This window comes from Solea solea, chromosome 2 (genome assembly GCF_958295425.1).
Source record: "Solea solea chromosome 2, fSolSol10.1, whole genome shotgun sequence".
Classification (NCBI taxonomy): domain Eukaryota; kingdom Metazoa; phylum Chordata; class Actinopteri; order Pleuronectiformes; family Soleidae; genus Solea; species Solea solea.
In genome coordinates this window covers 1,028,877-1,050,959 of record NC_081135.1, presented here as the reverse complement: position 1 = coordinate 1,050,959, position 22,083 = coordinate 1,028,877, and the positions used below count along the sequence as shown (strand labels likewise).

Genomic DNA, 22,083 nt, shown 5'->3' with positions numbered 1-22,083 from the left:
CAGCAGGTGGAGCGGAGACGGTGCATAACTCCATTCAAAAAGTGAGCATTTTTACTTTTCACCTGCTTCTTTGTTAATTGGACATGAGATAAATTAATATTCACACGTGTAAAACGGTTAATTGAAACATGGCAGACTATTCGGCTCATAGATGTTTCTGATTCAAACAAAGATGAAGGCAGGAAGCTTTATTATCTATAGTCACCAAAAAAATACGATGTTTAATACTCCTCAGAATGATTGTATTGCTGTATTATCACTTTAAAATAGGAATTATTTGGTTTTCATAGCCTTCGAATAAACATTGTGGGCCGAGTTTCACTTTTTTTAAAGGAAAAAAAAAAGACAAATAACAATCTCTCTCTCTGGTCTGTGCAGGCCACCGTAGTTTCCAGATGTAACGAATTCTTTCAAACTGCGCCTCTAAGATACAATTGAAAAGGTTTTATGTTAAAATAAATCGCTCTTCTTTGCATCCTATACATATGTGAACATTCATATTTTGAAATATGTATAAATAAACTTTATAAATCCATAATGATCGCAGACTTAAGTCGTGCACGTGTAAGAAATATTACCAATATATTAAATTATAGTTCAAATCCTGATTAATTAAACTGAAATAAAGGGATGTAATTCCACCAGCCACCACAGCGTGGTGCTGTTACACCATGAAAAGCAGTTAACACAGTCATGATCTGGATTCTTTTTGCTTTAATCAATTTCTATTAATTATGGGATTAATTAAGCTTCTACTTTGATAATAACTTTTTTGTTCATGGAATAAAAATAGTATTAAAAATGTTTTATATTAATGACATAAACGCATGTGTCTGTTTATATCCTGAGCTAATAAATAACTAATTCATTTGATTATTTTTGATTTAATTTAAGATTAAATTAACTTAATCCGAACATGTTTTTATAATTATTTAACCAATATTTATTCAGGTTTTTATACATTTTTCATACATTGAAAAAGCTCTATAGCATCAAAGTGTGCGGAGATAAAAACAAAAACAAACGACTCAAATAAAGATAGTTTGTAGAAGCAGAACCAGCAGTGACCAGCAGGGGGCGGTGTGACACTTTCACCTTTATATTTCTAAAAAAGAAATGACACTGTTTCCAGAAGCAATTATGACAGTGAGCAGCCATGTCAGGTGTGTGTGTGTGTTTGTGTGTGTGTGTGTGTGAGATGAAGATGTACTGTTTTTTTTAGAGATTATTCAAATGAGCTTCTCCTCTTCCTCGATAATTGATTCATTAAGTAAACACACACACACACACACATACTGGGTTGTTTCCATAGGAACGTAGTGGAGGAGGGTGTTGTTAGGGGGAAACTCTCAACCACACACACATACACACACACACAGTCACTCAGTCACGTCTGTCCTCAACATTCACACGTTTATTTGGACTAAGGTGTGACCACAGAGGTCAACGAGCTGTAATGGTCTCCATCACTGTTTCACACACACAATAATGAGGTCATTACATGTAGGATATGCATGTGAAAGGGACAGTTCAGGGTGTTTTCCTCTCTCTCTCTCTCTCTCTCTCGCTCAGTGAAATCATGGCTGTCAGCATGAACATGACTAAAATGATTTTTAAAAGACTCACCTGACAAAACTTACACTGCCTTAAGTCTACGACATCTTAAGAACATGTTGACGTCTTTATCTCACTGTGAGACAGACTTTACCAACAGGAAACTGAGGTTTGTAAACCACTCACTCTCCCACACCAAAGCCCACAGAGAAAACCAGTGATTTTAACATCACACACACACACACAGGAGTTGTTGATCCACTGCTGCCTCCATCACTATTATATCACATAATGTCTTATTTTGTAAAATTCAGTGTTTGAAATCCGTGAGCTAAAATCACTGCTAAAACCAGGATTTCACACTCACACCATAAAATCTATGTCAGCTTAAGTCCACGATATCTTAACGTCTTTATCTCACTGTTAGACACACTTTTCCAACAGGAAACTGAAGTTTTTCTCTCACACCTAACCCCACAGAGAAAATCAGTGATTTAAGCTCACAGGGACACAGGAGCTGCTGGTCCTCTGCTGCCTCGTGTGGTCACTTTGTGTCACTGAGTTAAGTCTAAATGAAATATTTCAAATGCTGAATTCAAACAAATAAGACATTAGAACTCAGTGATGGAGGCAGCAGTGGATCAACAACTCCTGTGTGTGTGTATGTGTGATGTTAAAATCACGGGTTTTCTCTGTGGGCTTTGGTGTGGGAGAGTGAGTGGTTTACAAACGTCAGTTTCTTGTTGTTTTCAGCCATTTTCTCTGGCTGCTTTTACCTGAACTATCCCTTCAAACATGTCATGATGATATAGAATAATTACAGTATATAAATATTTATAGATATAAGCTGCGCGCACACACTTATTTAGATGGAAAAGAAATCAATATATTTGATGTTTGAAGTTTAAAATAATGAATATTGTTAATCTAGGTGACACCTTTATTTTTTCTTCTTATAAACAATGTCATAGTTGTGTTACAGTACATAATACGTGTGTGTGTGTGTGTATATATGATTTATGAACTACATGGTCTCATATAAATCTCACCTGCCACATGAACTCATTAAAACAATCATGTTGTAGCCTTGATTTAATGTCTTACACACACACACACACACACACACAGACCTCAGGCCACTTCAGTAGATCAAACAATGACTGCTCCTCCTCCCCAGTTGCTCATAGCAACCCCAGAGCATGTTTTAAAGGGTTAATACTTTCTCTTTTTTTATTTTGACTGGTTGGTTGTACGAGGTTCTGACACAAAGCATTGATTTTGCTGGAAAAAAAAAAAAAACAGCCGTAGACAAATTCATTCACTCTCATTTAAAACATGACGGATAAACTGATTTTAGCCCCACACCAAAGCCCACAGAGAAAATCACTGATTTAAGCTCACGGGGACACAGGAGCTGCTGGTCTACTGCTGCCTCGTGTGGTCACTTTGTGTCACTAAGTTATGTCTAAATGCAGTATTACAAATGCTGAATTCACAAAAATAAGACATTTGAACTTAGTGATGGAGGCAGCAGTGGATCAACAACTCCTGTGTGTGATGTTAAAATCACTGATTTTCTCTGTGGGCTTTGGTGTGGGAGAGTGAGTTAAATAATCCTGTTATTGAATGACATCACTGTACGATCTGGGAACATTTCCAAAATTCCTTTTAGTGTTCCGAACATCTTGAGAAATCTTTTTTTCCTCTCTAATCCTATTTAATTAATTTATTTAATCACAGAGAAATGAACATTTGAATTATTCACTGTCGCCTGTGTGTGTGTGTGTGGACTGATGAGCAGCTAATCCAAGGTCACACTGTCCAAACATTACATGGGAATACACACTTTTACCAAACAGTCATGACATCATCATCATCATCATCATCATCAGAGACAAAATGTCTTCTGTATGAACAACAGAGGGAAACAAAGACACTGTCTCGTCCCCCTGTGGTTTCAAAATACACGACATTTCCCTTTAAGAAACCATTAGCTCTATATCACACACACACACACACACACACACACACACAGAGGAGATGGAGTACAGTACGTCTGTCAAGTGTCAGCGTTCATTCATTAGGTCAGGCATGGATACACACTGATGTAATGAGGCACTCACTGTGTGTGTGTGTCTGAGTGTGTGTGTGTGTTATGACAGGGTTAATGGTGTGTGAAATGGCGTCTTCATCAGCAGCATCTTTTCCAGATGAAGCTCATGAAACCACGATAATCAAATCTGTCACTTACACATCTGGGGGGCGGGGTTTATTGATTGATTGATTGATTGACTTGTGGATATTGATGCACGGATGATTGTGTTTGAATGTTTGAGTGTAAAAAGTAAACAAAGTGATCAGAGAGAGAAGAGGCTTTACACTCTGTTTACAAACAAATCTGTGACATCACTGACATGTTGACCAATCACAGAGAGGGGAGGCTCCGCCCACAACCACACGTCACAATACTTAATATATGACGTCACGGAAACATACAATATGATACAATTCAATTTGATACATAAGATACTATATGATGCGCACACACACACACACACACACTCAGGTACAGTTGATGTTCATTTCCACATAAACACGAGTGAAACACAGTTTTACAGGATCATGACGACAAAGACCTGTGACTTTTCCACTGAAGTAACCTGAGACACTTCATCTGCTGCTGGGGATAAATATAGATGAATGTGGAGCAGAGAGACAGACAGACAGACAGAGAGACAGAGAGAGAGACACAGAGAGGGAGAGAGACAGAGAGAGAGAGAGAGAGGACACGTCTGCTGTGTCCCAAATACTGAAGGTGCTGCACACACACACACACCTCATTATACACATTTAACTGTATGTTTTCATTCAAATTAATGACAGAAAAAGAAGTTTATATACACACATGGTTATACAGTGTATATAAACTCGTTAATGTCTTTATCTCGGAAACATCACAAATGTTGATTTACATGAACGTAAATGTCATTTAAATCAACTTTGGCTTTTTGCTTATTTCTTCTTATAAAACCTAAAACAACGTGACTCATTTAACACTTTCAATCAGAGAAATGTACAGTATATATTTTTTCACTTTTGCATGTTAAAGACTGACTGTGTTTATCTGGACGTAATTATGGTAATATTTGTGATAAAAATGACACGGAACAGACAGGTAGGAGCTTCTTTCTTTGTGTGGAGCAGAATGTAAATGAGGTCAGAGACAAATCAGCCAACAGCAGAGTGATGGTGTCCCTCGCTTCTCACACGACAGACGGGCCTGCACACACACACACGCACACACACACACGCACACACACGCACACACACGCACACACACGCACACACACGCACACACACAGCCTGCAGGGTGGAGCTGTCTCTCAGTGGTCACAGCGTTGCCAGATAACACTCAGACTCCAGTCACTGCTGATGCTCAACACTGTTGTCTTCTCTCTCTGGTTTTTGGAGAAATTAGCTGTGAAATAGCCTGGAGGAGGAAGAGGAGGAGGAGGAGGACTGATACTTCTGCATCCTTCATCTGTCGTCCAATACAGAGTGAAGACATGAGGGGAAGAGATGAAGATGGATAGTAGATAAAAAGATAAAGTGCTGCTTTCAAATCATAATTTACTCTCGTGATCAGCTGATTGTGTTGTCATTATTATTATGGACTTTATTAAGTCTATGATCATTTGTCCATGACATGAAACTAACATTAACATTGATGATTACTTTAACTGTGAGTTTTATATATATATCTATACATACATATATATCATATTTTATAAAATAATATAACATAACATAGTATTTTATAAATAATATAACATAACTTAGTATTTTTAAAATAATATAACAACATAGTATTTTATAAATAATATAACATAGTATTTTATAAATAATATAATATAACATAGTATTTTATAAATAATATAACATAACATAGTATTTTATAAAATAATATAACAGTATTTTATAAATAATATAACAGTATTTTATACAATAATATAACATTATTATACATGTAATCAAGTATAATATAATATAATTAGTTGTTATAACAATAATAATAGAGTGTGAGTCTGTGTTTGGTCCACAGGGGTCGCTGTGGTGCAGCTCTGTGAGTGTGTACGGCAGCAGCCTCGCTCTGTGATTGGCTGTTTCCTCGTGATTAAAGGCAGCAGACGCTCGTTTCGCCGGCTCACATCAGAGGAGGACACAGCGAGGACAGAGCGCACGAGGACGGACACGCGGACACACACACACACACACACACAGAGGGAGGGACCGTCCGTCCACGCAGAGACACGCACAGAGTGGATTAACTGGTGTTTTTATTGATTGTGAGTGGTTGATAAATGAAGGAGAGACGATCCGCTGCTGCTGCCGCCGCCGCCGCCGCTGCTGCCGCCGCCTCCTCCTCCTCTTCCTCCATGGATCCCGGGGAGAGCGTGAAGTGTAAGATCGTGGTGGTGGGAGACAGTCAGTGCGGGAAAACCGCGCTGCTTCACGTGTTCGCCAAGGACTGCTTCCCCGAGGTGAGACACGCTCACTACCGATCACCGGTCACTCATCGATAACTCATCAATACACTACATTTCCCATAATGCCCCCTGTCTCACTGCTTGTCCCCCGCAGAGCTATGTCCCCACGGTGTTTGAAAACTACACGGCCAGTTTTGAGATCGACACGCAGCGGATCGAGCTCAGTCTGTGGGACACTTCAGGTAAATCTGTCTGTCTGTCTGTCTCTGTCCTGTCATGTCTGTCCACTGTGGACACAAGAACCACACCGAGGTCACATGGACTGATGGTCTGCACTGGTTAAAGGGACAGTTCAGGTTTTCTCTCCCAAACCAAACTCCATAAAGAAAATCATAGATTTAAGCTCACAGGGACACAGGAGCTGCTGGTCCTCTGCTGCCCCGTGTGGTCACTTTGTGTCACTGAGGTGAATCTGAGCGAAGGATTTTAAATGCCGAATTTTACAAATAACACACTTGAACTTAGTGATGGAGGCAGCTGAGGATCAACAACTCCTGTGTGCTGTGATGTTCAAATCACTGATTTTCTCTATGGGCTTTGGTGTGGGAGAGAAACTTCAGTTTCCTGTTGGAAAAGTGTGTCTAACAGTGAGATAAAGACGTGAATGTGTTCTTAAGACATCACAGAGTTAAACTGATGTTGATTTCATTTGATAAATTATGTTGTAAACAGGTTAGAACCTGTTTTTGTAAACCACTCACTCTCCCACACCAAAGCCCATAGAGGAAACAGTGATTTTAGTCCTCTGCTGCCTCGTGTGGTCACTTTGTGTCACTGAGATGAATTTGAACGAAGGATTTTAAATGCCAAATTTTACAAAAGACAACAACAACTCCTGTGTGCTGTGAGGTTAAAGTGTTTCTCTATGTGTTTCTCTATGGGCTTTGGTGTGGGAGAGTGAGTGGTTTACAAACTTGAGTTTCCTGTTGGAAAAGTCTGTCTAACCGTGAGATAAAGACGTCGTAGACTTAATCTGGCATAGATTTCATGCCGAATTCTGTCCTCATAAACACAAATGGGGGGAAAAACCCTGAACTGTCCCTTTAATGACATTAATAATCCTTGAGCTGTTTTTTTTAATCAATAAACCTGGTAAATCAAGAGCGCGCTCACGCTTTCACCCTCATGGAATGTTTGGAGGATTTGACTGTGCTGCAGAGACGGGGAGGCGGAGCTAATGCTGGTGTTTGAATGTCGTCCACATCTGGAGAACATCCTCCACCATCTCTGAGAAAGTTTCAGAAAGTTTGCTTGTGCAACAACACGCTCACATTTTTATCACTCGCTGCTTTGGACTTTGGGTCCAAACCAGCTGCTGCATATGTGTGTGTGTGTGTGTGTAAACAAACCCGTTTACCATCCGTCAGTGTCTGAGCAGTGAATGGCACAGCAGTCAGGCGTGAGTGAGACGTGTGTGTGTGTGTGTGTGTGTGTGTGTGGTGGGCGGGGACAAGTGGACAGCCAGCTGTTGCTGCTCTCTGGCCTGGAATTCCTGAGTGATGTTGGAAGTTTGGAAGTTTCTCTAAATCTTCACCACAAGTTTAACACAAAAATACCTGAACTGTCCCTTTTTTAAAAGGTGACTTCAGTGTGGTTGTGTGTCAGGGACCATGACCTGCTTAAGACTGTGTGTTTGCTGCTTGATCAGACCACTCTCCCACACCAAAGCCCATACAGACAACCAGTCATTTTAGCATCACACACACAGGAGCTGTTGATCCACGTCTGCCTCCTTCACTCAATCCAAATGTCTTATTTTGCAAAAATCCAACCTTGGATTAACATCAGTGACACAAAGTGACCACACGAGGCAGCAGTAGACCAGTGAGCTAAAATCGATGATTTCCTGTACGAGGTTTGGTGTGGGAGAGTGAGTGGGTTACATACTTCAGTGTTTGCTCGTCTCTAGATGAATGTTTGATTACAAAATAAAAGCACTAGCACATAACTCTCATTTGTACGCTCAGAAACACAACAGGCAGGGAGGTCACATGTCACATTCCTCTGTGTGTGTGTGTGTGTGTGTCGTTAAGTGGAAAGTGTTAGAAATGAAAGTGAGGCAGAATGAGAATTCTGTTTTATTGCACAGTGTTGGCCTGCAGCCATCTTTCTGCTTCATGAAACAGCGAGGGTGGGGGTGGGGGTGGGGGTCCTATTAGATCAGTGGGTCTGAGGTAGAGCCAAGCGCACACACACACACACACTCTTGAATCCTAACCCCCACCCTGACACACACGGATACACCCAGTGACTGATTCAGCTCGACTAGTCCCCCACTGACCTTATCTGAGGTGTGTGTGGATATGAGCACACACACACACACACACACACACACACCTCAATTCATTGTGGTGGTCTTTGTTCCTCTTAATGAGCAGCCGTGTGTGTGTGTGTGTGTGTGTGTGGGTGGGGTCATTAAGGTAAACGGCTGCCTCCTCTTGTCCATTTGTCTCTCTGTCCGTTTGTCGTGATGCGTTTACTTCCCAGCCTCGGTGTGGGACGTGGCGGCATCGCTGAGGCCGCAGCCTTTGATGCTCCTCACCTCTGTCAGCTGTGGAGGAAGTGGTTTGTGTTTGAGGTGTTAGTCAAACAGGGCAGCAGCAGCAGTCAGCAGCAGTCAGCAGCAGCAGCAGCAGCAGCAGCAGCAGTCAGCAGCAGTCAGCAGCAGCAGCAGCAGTCAGCAGCAGCAGCAGCAGTCAGCAGCAGCAGCAGCAGCCGCCGCCGCCTCAGGCCTGCTCTCATAGTCCACACTGAAATGAGATAAATGCATGTGAGGCAGCGCCACAGCTAAAGGCTATTTTCATTAGACTGACAATTTATATTTAAATTTCACAATGACTAAAATGTTCACAACAGCCCGAGTCTAAACGTATTCTCTGGCCCGGAGTTAAATATCTGCGTTCACTCACTCGTGGTTAACTTTGCTCCTTTATGCACCAGTTTTTGATTTTGAAGCAACTGATGGTTCTTCTAAAGCGTCCTAACATCAAAACATCCACTGAAATCACTCAAAGATTATAAGCACATGCTTATGAGGTTAAAACATGCTTAAATATGTAAAAACATGCTAAAACAAACGTGCTAAAGGTCTTTTTAATGATATTTTTTAAGTTATTGAAGGACACTGAATGATAAAAGATATTAATCACATGCTAAAAGTTGTAAAGCATTTGCTCATTTGTGTTTTTCTTAATAAAATAGTGTCATTTAATGTGGTCAATATGAAGTAGTCCCAGTGCAGCAAGTCTATTATAATCATATCTCCACTCATGTCACCGTTTATACATATATATATATATATATATACACATATATACATACATATACAACATCCATATGTTGTAACATAACTTGTAATATTGTAATATTGTCTGAGGTTTAGATGTCACATGTCAGTGTGTGTGCAGCAGCAGCAGACACCTCGGTAACCACGGCAACCGCAGATGATAATGGCTCAGTTTACATCAGTGCAAGTGTGTGAGTGTTTTTATTGAGAGAGAGAGAGAGGCTGGACGAGTGTGTGCTGTTTCTACAGGTGACTGACACACACACACACACACACACACACACACACACACGCGCTCAGCTATGTGAGCTATGCAGAGCTGTTGCTCTCGGCTGCAGCTGCAGCTTCTCCTCAGGACTTCATGTCCTCGACTCAGATACAGGTTTAAAAAATAATAATAATCATAAATATATATTTAATTTTATTTTTAAAGTCAAAGTGGAAAATCTTTAACATCCCTGAGTGGAATTCCAGATATGTTTCCTTTTAGAGAGAGAGAGAGAGAGAGAGAGAGGAAGTCAGGAACCATGTGTGAATTATAATAAGTGAGAACATGTGTTCAGACGTCTGAAGAGTCTTTTCTCCTCCTCATAGAGAAAGTGTTTCTGTTTTCTTTCCTTTGATCTCAATCATCATCAAACATCATGTTTAAAGTGTTAATTGTTACATTAGAAACATTCTAAATGACAATGAAACACTTTTCTTCTTTGTGTGTGACGTAACATTTTTGTTACACAACAGTAACATTTATTAAAAAGGTCACATCAGCAATATTTGATCACGTTTTCACATGAGTGATGTGATTTTTGTACAATGTCACTTTAAAACACTTTTCTTGTTTCGGGAACAGTAAGATGTTGTTGTTTTAGTCACATTAATAATATCTTTGTGGTTCTAAGGAACATAATTTTGCTGCATGTTTCCAGTCACATGACGACATCTTTTATAAGCTATTTGATGATGTTAATGACATTAACAGTAACATTAGGAGCATGTTGGACAAAGACTTTTTTCAGGTTTCATTAAGAAAATAATCAATTATTGCAACAATCTTCAGTTGCAGCCGGAAGTTTAAATATGTTCCCGTGCAGATTGTGTTTAAAGGACAGAGAGAGGAGGACGGGGTGTGTGTGCGTCGTCTTTCCACATTTAGAGATCCTGTGGGAGAACAATGACACCAGCTAATTACACCACACTCACCGTGTGTGTGTGTGTGTGTGTGTGTGTGTGTGTGGGATTTCCTCTTATCTCACCAGCTGACAGGAAGATGACCTCAAAGCAAAGCAGGGTTTGGCCTCTGCTGTAAACGGCACACAAGAAAACAACAGTGTGGTTTTCCTCTCCTCAACATGACACACACACACACACACACACACCTTCAGGTACATTAACGACAAACGTCACACGCTGCAGCCACAGACACGTCTCTCTCTCTGTCTCTCTCTGTCTCTCTCTCCGTCTCTCTCTCTGTCTCTGGTGGTGTTGGTGGTAATAAGAATAAGAAATGCTTGTAAAAAAGCGCCGTTCACCCTTTCATTTGAAGAGTTCCACTTTCCCAGTGATTGGTTCCAGGAAAGTCAGACTTCAAACAGCGTGATGTGGTTGTGATTGATTGCCGTGAAAAGTGTCAGATTAAATTCCCGCGGGGACGGCGAGCGCCACGTTCCCGCTCGTCGCCTCGTGTGCACTGTGAGTTTCATTCTGCAGAAGATTCTCAGGGAGGGATTAGAACAGCAGCAACAATGGTGGGAAATGGCCGAGCCGTGTTTTCTCATCTGAAACCCATTTTACAGTTTGTGCTTCATAAGACTGGAAGTCTGACATGTATTATGTTTCAACCACGATGAAAACATCCAAAAATACCCTGTCACTGCAGCGTCTGCACGAGGAAAGTCACGTTTAATAGTTAGTGTTCGCATAACAACATTTCTCTTTTTACAAGCTGTAAAACATAACTAACCTGAGCAGCTGCTGAAACTATGACACTATCATCTCATGTAATTATAATTACTGTCGTAAACAACAGAAATGTTTCATTATTCAGCGAGCTAGCCACACTACAAAAGGTAGCAGTGGGGGCTGGGTACGTTGCTCCGGGGGAACCCTGACCCTTGACCTTGACCTTGAGCATGGGCCCAGAACCCTGTGTGTTTGTGTGTGTGTGAGGTTTGACCTCATGACCTTCAGAATATGACACTTATCACATGTTATTTAAAACATTCACACATCAAATCTTAAGTGAAACGAACTCGTCTGTGGCCCCCGACCCTGTGTTTGGGAACCACTGAGCTCACACGCGTGGAATATATGACGGCCCTCAAACATAGATCCGGTTCATAATGTCAAGACTGGTTGTGTATACACACACACGCACACACACACACACACACACACACGCACACGCACACAAGCACACATCAGTCAGTGTCATGCTTTGTTGTGCGAGGTCCAGGCCTGGCAGGAAGTGAAGTGTGGATTGTGTAAACGGTGTTGTCTCCCAACCAGACTGTTTAGATTAGGAACACGAGAAGCCTGCCTGTGTGTGTGTGCGTGTGTGTGTGTGTGTGTGTGACCGTGCATTCCTGACTTGCCTCTACACTGGTGTGTGTGTGTGTGTGTGTGTGTGTGTGTGTGTGTGTGTGTGTGTTAGAAACGACCTCCCGGGGGAACGTTTGGTTACCAAAAACAGAATTCTCCACATTCTTGGCAGCTGCTTGTGTGTGTGTGTGTGTGTGTGTGTGTGTGGTCAGCTCTTTGCGTCTCATGTGATCTTGACTCACCTTGACAGGAGGACGCCGCCCTCCTCTTCCTCTTCCTCCTCCTCCTTCCTGCAGTCTGGATGGGAGAAGGGCGTCTCCCTCACACATGGTCTTAATTTTTGCAGAGTCTTGCGATGTCGTCGTCGTCGTCGTCGTCGTCGTCAGCACATTTAGCTGCGTGTGTGTGCGTTTGTGTGCGTGCGCGTGTGTGTGTGTCCCCGCCTGGTTGCTATGGATTATTCCTGCCGTTGTACGAGAACAACTGTCACAAACACTTCAGACGTTCTTGATTTCTTCATAGATGTGGTTTTGGTTTTGTGGCGCTCCAGTTTTTCCCGAGTGTTCGTGTTAAAACATGAAGTCACTCGCTCTGTTTTCTGTCTGATTCATTATTTAGCACAGATTTAAGTCTTGACGACTGATTTTCACGTCTCTGTGACGACTGATTTTCACGTCTCTGTGACGACTGATTTCCACGTCTCTGTGACGACTGATTTTCACGTCTCTGTGACGACTGATTTTCACGTCTCTGTGACGACTGATTTTCACGTCTCTGTGACGACTGATTTCCACGTCTCTGTGACGACTGATTTTCACGTCTCTGTGACGACTTCTCCTGCTTCTGAAGGCTGTTGCGTTGATAATTGTCATAGTTTTATACAGGGGATCAACAAAGAAAGGCCTAGCTATTTGTTGTGTTGTAGCAGAATTGGATCATATTTATCGTCAATAATACACAAAATATCCTTCATGTAACATGTAGCAGGTATTACATATCATGTGATACAGATCATAAACAGTGTGTGTGTGTGTGTTTACAGCGTACTTTTATCACTCTTACATCCACATAAAACTCCAAATATCCAGATATTATTTATAAGGCATAAGAAATATGAATGTGATTCATATCCTTGTTTATATTGACAGTGAATGACAGTAAAACTCCACAACAGGTTTTTCCTGTTCCTTCATTCATGCTCATGTTTCCTGGAAGTGAAGCTTCTCTGTGTGTCTGTTGACAGTGAATCAGCACTGTGTGTGTGTGTGTGTGTGTGTGTGTGTGTGTGTGTGTGTGTGTGTGTGTGTGTGTGTGTAAAGATGAACTGGAAAACTGGGTTAAAAGTTCAGTTGAGTAAACTTGTGTGTGTGTGTGTGTGTGTCCTTATGTAACAATGATTTTATGATATTCTATGTTTTCTCTCCTCAGTTTAATCCCCAATTATTATTTTATTGTCCAGTGAACATGACATCATTATGGGTGTTACACACTTTGTCTTTTCTGGCTCTTCTCACAAGTGTTTTAGTGATTATTTATGTTTGAGCGTGACTGAAATACAACATAATAAATAAATCAATAATCCAACTCCAGAGATTTCAGCTCTTATCTCATCTTAACACGATTTCTGAGTTTTCGGCTTCTTAAATGTGAATATTTTCTTCTTTCTTAAATGACCCAGAAAATCTGTAAATGCTTAATTTATCGGTGTTTTTCTGTGTTTTTCAGGATCTCCGTACTATGATAACGTGAGGCCTCTGTCCTACCCCGACTCCGACGCCGTCCTCATCTGTTTCGACATCAGCCGTCCTGAAACTCTGGACAGCGTGCTGAAGAAGGTTTGCTCACTTGTTTCTTGGAAGACATTTATAGAGCTTTAAGCCTCTGTAAAGTCTGTGTGTGTGTGTGTGAGTAGCCGTGGTTAGATCTTGTGATGTGAACTCTGATAAATGACGAGCACATGTCAGCACCTGACGTGTTCTCATGACACAAGTGTCTCCTCATACTGATGTGTAAAGTCTACAAACCTCAGTAACTGTTACAGACACACTTGTGCTGAGTCACTCATCACCCACAGCCATTTGGAGCCATTTCAAACTGTGAGAAATATTCTGCCCTCAACATGACTCGGCTAAAATTTAGATTTTGGTGAAAACGGAGGCAAAATGAAGTTCCACTGAATTACCCCAAACTTGGCGGGAAGATGTTACAGACCAAGACAAACAAAAAAGTCAACAGCAGCCATGGCCTCAACTCAACAGGAGGTCGGCCATTTGGGAATATTGGCGTCCATTTTTGGCGCTTTGCTCTGATTTTACGTCTTTTAGTCGTTTGTTTTGTGGCTAAAATCAGTTTTTTGTGTGTGTCAGTAACTAAAATAAATCCACACATTCTGACTATTTTTACAATCATTTGTGTAAAAGGGTCCGTGTCATTACAGCTGTGGGCTGTGAAATGTCCGCATGACGACGTACAAACGTCATCAAAAGTCAAAACTATAAGGAAACACGTGGTTTCCCCCGGGGGCCATTTTTCCTGAGGCCCCGAAATTCCCCTGAAACTTGTTAAACATGTGCGATCATAAATCCTGGACCACACCTGAGCGTTTGTGGACATGGGGGACTTGTTTAAATATTGACTTAAATGTAACATGAAGTCTTTGACCCTTCATTTCCAACAGGGTTTTAAAACGAGTAAACCGTAATAAGTCCATGATTTGTGTTCATTTACCTGCAAATAAACACAAAGTGCCTCTAGTAACTACGGTATTTTAATCCTAAAGAGAAAATGGCTGTTTGTGTTTACCTGTACATAAACAGTTTCTTTCATTTATGGACCAAATAAATGGAAGAATTGTTGTATCTGCAGCCCTAATATTAGTCAAAACATGTGAAATATCAATAAACCCTGAGAGAAAATGGTGACCGTCACTCTGTCACTTGACCTTTCCGTACAAAGGTCAGCGCTGCCACTTCCTGACACCCCTCACATGTTGAACCCTGGAAAGGAACTCCAAATAATCCCCACGTTTCCTCCCTGACAACAATCGAAGCTCTGTGATGGATGGTATTTCTCGGGGGATTTAATCCGAGGCTCATGTGCCTCAGGACTGGCAGAGCGACCGCGCTCTGGATCAAGTTCATCCACGTCCACACAGGAAGTTTGTTTCCTAGTTTTTTAGAGCAGAACACAGGAACTCGTTTGCTGTTTCACCTCAGAGCAAACATTCATTTTATCAAACAGTTCTGTCCTGATATGACCTGTTTCCACAGGTCTTTGGTCTGAGAGTCAATAAACTCACCATATATCAGCTGGTTCTGTCTTCACTGACTCCAGGGCTTCAATAACCATTATTTTCTGGATTAATCCTGTACTCGTTTGGTCCATTAAATGTCCAAAAATGTTGAAAAATTGTTCTCAAACCCTGGAAATGATGACGTTCTCAGACCCAAATGATTCAGAATGAACACCAGAAAAATCCCTTAAAACTGATCAAGTAGGCAATTCACTTAGTAATTGATTATCTGATTTAATCGTTGCTTAAAATGAATAATATGATAGATTTTTGTGAGATTCTTGAGTGTGGAGCCTTCAGATGTTAAGATATGTGCACATTTTCCAGTTCTTATGCTTCTAATGTTCCTTGAAACGTTAATTATGTCACCAGTGATGCTGCGGTCTCATTGGTCGTTGATGGATAAAGACGACACCTGACTGACGTTGTTGTTGTTGTGTTGTGTGTGTGTGTGTGTGTGTGTGTGTGTGTGTTCACAGTGGAAAGGTGAGATCCAGGAGTTTTGTCCCAACACTAAGATGCTGTTGGTCGGCTGTAAATCTGACTTGCGCACCGACTTGAACACACTGGTGGAACTTTCTAACCACAGACAGACGCCCGTCTCGTACGACCAGGTGAGATTAAGATGTTCATGACACGTTTGTGGATTTAATCTGTGAAAAATTGCTTTAATAGACCCTGTGAAATCTGTTTTATTTACATTAAGTGCTTTTAAACCTCACCAGAGACGCCACAATACGATATCATCACAAAGTCTTTAGTCACGATACGATATTATCACTTAATCTTTAGTCACGATACGATTTTATCACAAAGTCTTTAGTCACGATACGATATTATCACGTAATCTTTAGTCACGATACGATTTTATCACGTAATCTTTAGTCACGATACGATTTTATCACAAAGTCTTTAGTCACGATACAATATTATCACGTAATCTTTAGTCACGATACGATATTATCACAAAATCTTTAGTCACGATACGATATTATCACGGAATCTTTAGTCACGATACGATATTATCACGGAATCTTTAGTCACGATACGATTTTATCACAAAGTCTTTAGTCACGATACAATATTATCACGTAATCTTTAGTCACGATACGATATTATCACAAAATCTTTAGTCACGATACGATATTATCACGGAATCTTTAGTCACGATACGATATTATCACGTAATCTTTAGTCACGATACGATTTTATCACAAAGTCTTTAGTCACGATACAATATTATCACGTAATCTTTAGTCACGATACGATATTATCACAAAATCTTTAGTCACGATACGATATTATCACGGAATCTTTAGTCACGATACGATATTATCACGGAATCTTTAGTCACGATACGATATTATCACGGAATCTTTAGTCACGATACGATATTATCACAAAATCTTTAGTCACGATACGATGTCATCACGAAATCTTTAGTCACGATACGATATCATCACGAAGTCTTTTGTCACGATACGATATTATCACGGAGTCTTTAGTCACGATACGATATTATCACAAAATCTTTAGTCACGATACGATATTATCACAGTCTTTAGTCACGATACGATATTATCACGTAATCTTTAGTCACGATACCATCACGAAGTCTTTAGTCACGATACGATATTATCACGGAGTCTTTAGTCACGATACGATATTATCCCGTAATCTTTAGTCACGATACGATATTATCACAAAGTCTTTAGTCACGATACGATATCATCACAAAGTCTTTAGTCACGATACGATATTATCACGTAATCTTTAGTCACGATACGATATTATCGCGAAATCTTTAGTCACGATACGATATTATCACAAAGTCTTTAGTCACGATACGATATTATCACAAAGTCTTTAGTCACGATACGATATTATCACAAAGTCTTTAGTCACGATACGATATTATCACGTAATCTTTAGTCACGATACGATATTATCACAGAATCTTTAGTCACGATACGATATTATCACAAAGTCTTTAATCGCGATACGATATTATCACGAAATCTTTAGTCACGATACGATATTATCACGGAATCTTTAGTCACGATACGATATCATCACGAAATCTTTAGTCACGATACGATATCATCACGAAGTCTTTAGTCACGATACGATATTATCACGGAATCTTTAGTCACGATACGATATTATCACGGAATCTTTAGTCACGATACGATATTATCACAAAGTCTTTAGTCACGATACGGTATTATCACGGAATCTTTAGTCACGATACGATATTATCACAAAGTCTTTAGTCACGATACGGTATTATCACGTAATCTTTAGTCACGATACGGTATTATCACGTAATCTTTAGTCACGATACGATATTATCACAAAGTCTTTAGTCACGATACGATATTATCACGGAATCTTTAGTCACGATACGATATTATCACGGAATCTTTAGTCACGATACGGTATTATCACAAAGTCTTTAGTCACGATACGATATTATCACGTAATCTTTAGTCACGATACGATATTATCACGGAATCTTTAGTCACGATACGGTATTATCACAAAGTCTTTAGTCACGATACGATATTATCACGGAATCTTTAGTCACGATACGATATTATCACGGAATCTTTAGTCACGATACGATATTATCACGTAATCTTTAGTCACGATACGGTATTATCACGTAATCTTTAGTCACGATACGATATTATCACAAAGTCTTTAGTCACGATACGATATTATCACGGAATCTTTAGTCACGATACGATATTATCACGGAATCTTTAGTCACGATACGGTATTATCACAAAGTCTTTAGTCACGATACGATATTATCACGTAATCTTTAGTCACGATACGATATTATCACGGAATCTTTAGTCACGATACGGTATTATCACAAAGTCTTTAGTCACGATACGATATTATCACGGAATCTTTAGTCACGATACGGTATTATCACAAAGTCTTTAGTCACGATACGATATTATCACGGAATCTTTAGTCACGATACGATATTATCACGAAATCTTTAGTCACGATACGATATTATCAATATGCAATATTTACATGTCGCGTGAATCACGCCGCCTGACGTTAAGCCACGTGTAAGAACCTTTCCTGTGGCGTTGACCCCGTGTGACCTCCTGCCTCCTCAGGGTTCCGGCATGGCCAAGCAGATCTCGGCGCCGTACATCGAGTGTTCGGCTCAGCAGTCGGAGAACAGCGTCAGAGACATTTTCCACGTGGCCACGCTGGCCTGCATCAACAAGAACCACAAAAATGTCAAGCGCAGTAAGACCACGCGCACCAACAAGAGGATCTCACACATGCCCGCACGGCCCGACTTAGCCGCCGTGGCCTCGGACCTGCGCAAGGACAAAGCCAAGAGTTGCTCTGTCATGTGACTAATCAGACTGCAGAGGAGGAGGACGACGAGGAGGAGGAGGAGGAGGATGGAGCACGGTGACGGCAGGAAACCATGGGGCGGCGCTCTTTCCTGCATGCTCAAGGCCCTGTGTTTGTGTGGAAAGGGCTTTTCTAAGCTTCACTTCATGTCCGTGTTTCTGGAATACTCCGCAAACAATAAAAACTCAACGCAAAGTAGCATCCCGACCCCCCGCCCCTTCAGAGAGGAAGCTATCTGTCACTGAACTACCTGCTCCAGGAAGTGACCCACTTCCTGTGGGAGGACGGAGCGGACAAAGCGGTCGAGGGTTTCCACGCTGAGCAGGACGGAAATGAGCAAACGGGAGTGATGTCATGAGGAGACACTTGTGTTTGTAAAGGAACTTTTTTTATTTTTTTTCTGAGTGGGAACCAAAGTCTGGGACGAGGACATTCAAAGCCTTAGGGACAAAAAACAGGAGCTGCTTTTGTTCGTGTTGAATCAAAGAGTTTGTGCTCTCTTTCAGGCTGAAACTGGAACACGTCATCGTGCTTTGAACTGATTCACTTCTGCTCCTGTAGTAACTCTCTGTCTGTCTGTCTGTGTGTGTGTGTGTGTGTGTGCACAGTGGAAACCTGACGCTGTGTGTGTGTGTGTGTGTGTGTCGGTATAATGTGAAGTCATCGGTGTGTAACTGCATCACTGTTTAATTTTCGCTGATCACACTGAGAATCTATGAACCCTGTTCATGCTCAAAAACAGTGTTTTTAAAAATGAGAAACCAGTAGAGTTAAAAAAAAAAAAAAAGAGCTGTCACTCACTTCCCCCCGGCACATTGTAACCAGTGGGTGGAAATGAAACTTGTTTTTCAGGCTCAGAAAACGTCTTCTGACTGTTAGGTCATATCTTCATTAAGACTCAGTCACATACATCACTGCAGTTCAAAGGAACATGACAAACTATTGAGAGAAAGAGTTCACATTTAATTTGCCGTAAACTACTTTCAGCAAAATGACAAACAAAACTTAAAGGTTAAATATTTCCTAAGCGCTACGATTAACAGCTGACGACAACTAATGCTGCACTTTTTCATATTAAGTGTTGGTTCATAATGGAGGAAAAAAACCTCGGTTTACGTGTTGTTTGTCGCGCTCTGGTGCTTTTGATGCTCACGATGGACATGAATGCACATTAAACAGCACAAATGTGATCTCGCCGCGCTTACATTTGGGAGCTCAAAACAAAAGAAAGCTAGCTGTTTTCAAACGTATCGCTGTTTTACTAAAAGTGTTCCACAAAGAGTAAGTGCTTCTTAATTGACGTGAAACACGTTCCACACGTTCATTTGTGTTGTTGACCTGTAAGTAAAAACGTGCTAGCGTTGCTACATTCACAGTAAAGTGTGAATCGAGTAACGCTAACACTTAGCTAGCATGTTCAGCTCCTGACGTAGCTTCATTCCTGAGAACAAAATGGCTGCCTGTTGTTAGCAGTTAGCTTGTTGTTAGCTGCTTTTGTGACTGAGTCTTAAGTCAAACTGTTTTTCCTTTCGTTAATCGTTGTTTTTTTTAATTTAAAATATGTTTTAACTTCTAGAAAAAAACATCAACGGTGCAATTACGACGCTGTTGAAATATCAAAGTTATTGATGCACTTTTTTTGAAACGTAACTTCCCCCCGTAGCTTATTCCAATGCCACGTTTGCCCCAGATGTTTTTCCTTTTCGGATTTTCTCCACGTGTCGTTGTCTCTTTGACGTGATCATGTTTTCTCTTGAATGTCGACATCGCCTTCACAATGTCTTTGCCAATGTTGTCGCCACAGTATTTATTGAATTTTATTTTTCCCTCTAGAATAAAAACGCAAATGGAAACAAAGACGAGGGCGTTTTGTTCTGTTTATTGAGACAAAAGAGAGAGAGAGGACACCTGTCCTTCACTCGGCTGTGATTGGACACAACTGAGACAGTTTTCTGTGCTGCTTCTTTCTTTCCTTGAATTCAAATGTGTAGAAAACATAAACGTTGTGTTTAACATTAATATTCTGAAGTTGAAGAGTCTAAGAGTGGAATTTGTGATCATTAAAAAAAGAAAAGAGTCTTTTATCATTGGATTAATTTCTATAAAATATGGTCGTTTTTTCCTTGATCTTCACGTATAAAGAACCCACCTGTGATCATGATGCAGGTGCGACCTATTGTTTCCTGACGAGCAGACGAAACAGTCGTGTTTCCTGCAGGCGGGAACACGACTGTGTTTTAAATCTTTTGTTTGCCTTTTCTATCAAAAGCTTTTAACGTGTGTGTGTGGAGTCAAATCTGCCAGAAACGATCAACACAGCCTGGTTTTCAGTGTTGTTGTTATTTTTCAATCTATTGTGACTCATAATGCCGGAGTTAAATGAGGGGACGTGAGCGTTCATGGACGGACAGGTGGGGAAAGAACTGTAAGTCCTCACGCACGCACGCACACGCACGCACACACACGTGTACACGCACGCACACACACACACACACACACGTACACACAGTCACTGTTTTTGTTTTCACTTTTCAAGCCCGGCGTTGAGAAAATGTCCTGAACTGTGAACCAGTTTGCTCACTTGACTCATCGTTAGGATCCAGATTTTCCACTTCACACCCGACAGGTCATTTTTGTCAACCGTATAATCATCTTAGATAACAGCCTGCATGTCTTTTTGTCCTTCAAAACAATATTCAGGCTGTGAAAGTATATGTAGTATAATATTAATTTAATAAACAGTGAGAAAACATGGGTAAACGACGTTTTCTGACTGTAAACGGAGTCGGTGTCTCTTTTACCAAAGCCCATAGAGAAAACCAGTGATTTTAACATCACACACACAGGAGTTGTTGATCCACTGCTGCCTCCATCACTAAGCTCTAATGTATTATTTTTTGAATTCTGCATTTAAAATCTTTAGTTTGAACTAACCTCAGTGACACAAAGTGTCCACACGAGGCAGCAGTAGACCAGCAGCTCCTGTGTCCCCGTGAGCTAAAATCACTGATTTTCTCTATGGACTTTGGTGTGGGAGAGTGAGTGGATTACAAACATCAGTTTTCAGTCAAAAAAACATTATCCAACAACAAGAAAAAAGCAGCGAACATTTTGAAGAGATCATAGACTTGAGCAGGAACAGATTTTTATTATTATTTTATTAGTTTTCACTGGCGTGCATGTTTTCAGTTAGAGTCACAACAGCTTAACTCTCTCTTTAAAGTTATAAAACGTGTATAAATCTCTAGACTCTAGTTATATATTGTCATATAGTTATATGACAAGTTGTACAATAGAAATACTTGAATTGAAAGAGGGCAGTGACTGTAGACACCACATTAAACGCCTTAAAAAGAGGTCAGAATTCACTGAGCACTGGAGTCCTTGAGCGTCTCGACGTCTCAGTGAAAAGCAGATTTTGGAACAAAAAGCTCTGTGTGAGTCAGACGACCTCGTCAAACACACAGTATCGCTCC

General features: G+C 40.7%; 1 protein-coding gene across 1 annotated transcript; it reads left to right on the top strand.

Annotated features, from left to right (window-relative positions):
- The first annotated feature begins 5,626 nt into the window (after positions 1 to 5,626).
- rnd3a (Rho family GTPase 3a) lies at positions 5,627 to 20,466 on the top strand. The gene is made up of 5 exons (XM_058622793.1): positions 5,627 to 6,095; positions 6,196 to 6,283; positions 13,651 to 13,760; positions 15,697 to 15,831; positions 18,358 to 20,466. Exons 1-5 carry the CDS (start codon positions 5,916 to 5,918, stop codon positions 18,604 to 18,606), a joined length of 762 nt encoding a protein of 253 aa, XP_058478776.1. The 5' UTR covers positions 5,627 to 5,915; the 3' UTR covers positions 18,607 to 20,466.
- Positions 20,467 to 22,083: the final 1,617 nt, after the last annotated feature.

Excerpts from the sequence above, each read along its gene's own strand:
- rnd3a (XM_058622793.1), top strand. The coding sequence starts at position 5,916 with ATGAAGGAGAGACGATCCGCTGCTGCTGCCGCCGCCGCCGCCGCTGCT. Across the intron at positions 6,096-6,195 it reads CCAAGGACTGCTTCCCCGAG|AGCTATGTCCCCACGGTGTT; the intron begins GTGAGACACGCT and ends TGTCCCCCGCAG. Across the intron at positions 15,832-18,357 it reads CGCCCGTCTCGTACGACCAG|GGTTCCGGCATGGCCAAGCA; the intron begins GTGAGATTAAGA and ends CTGCCTCCTCAG.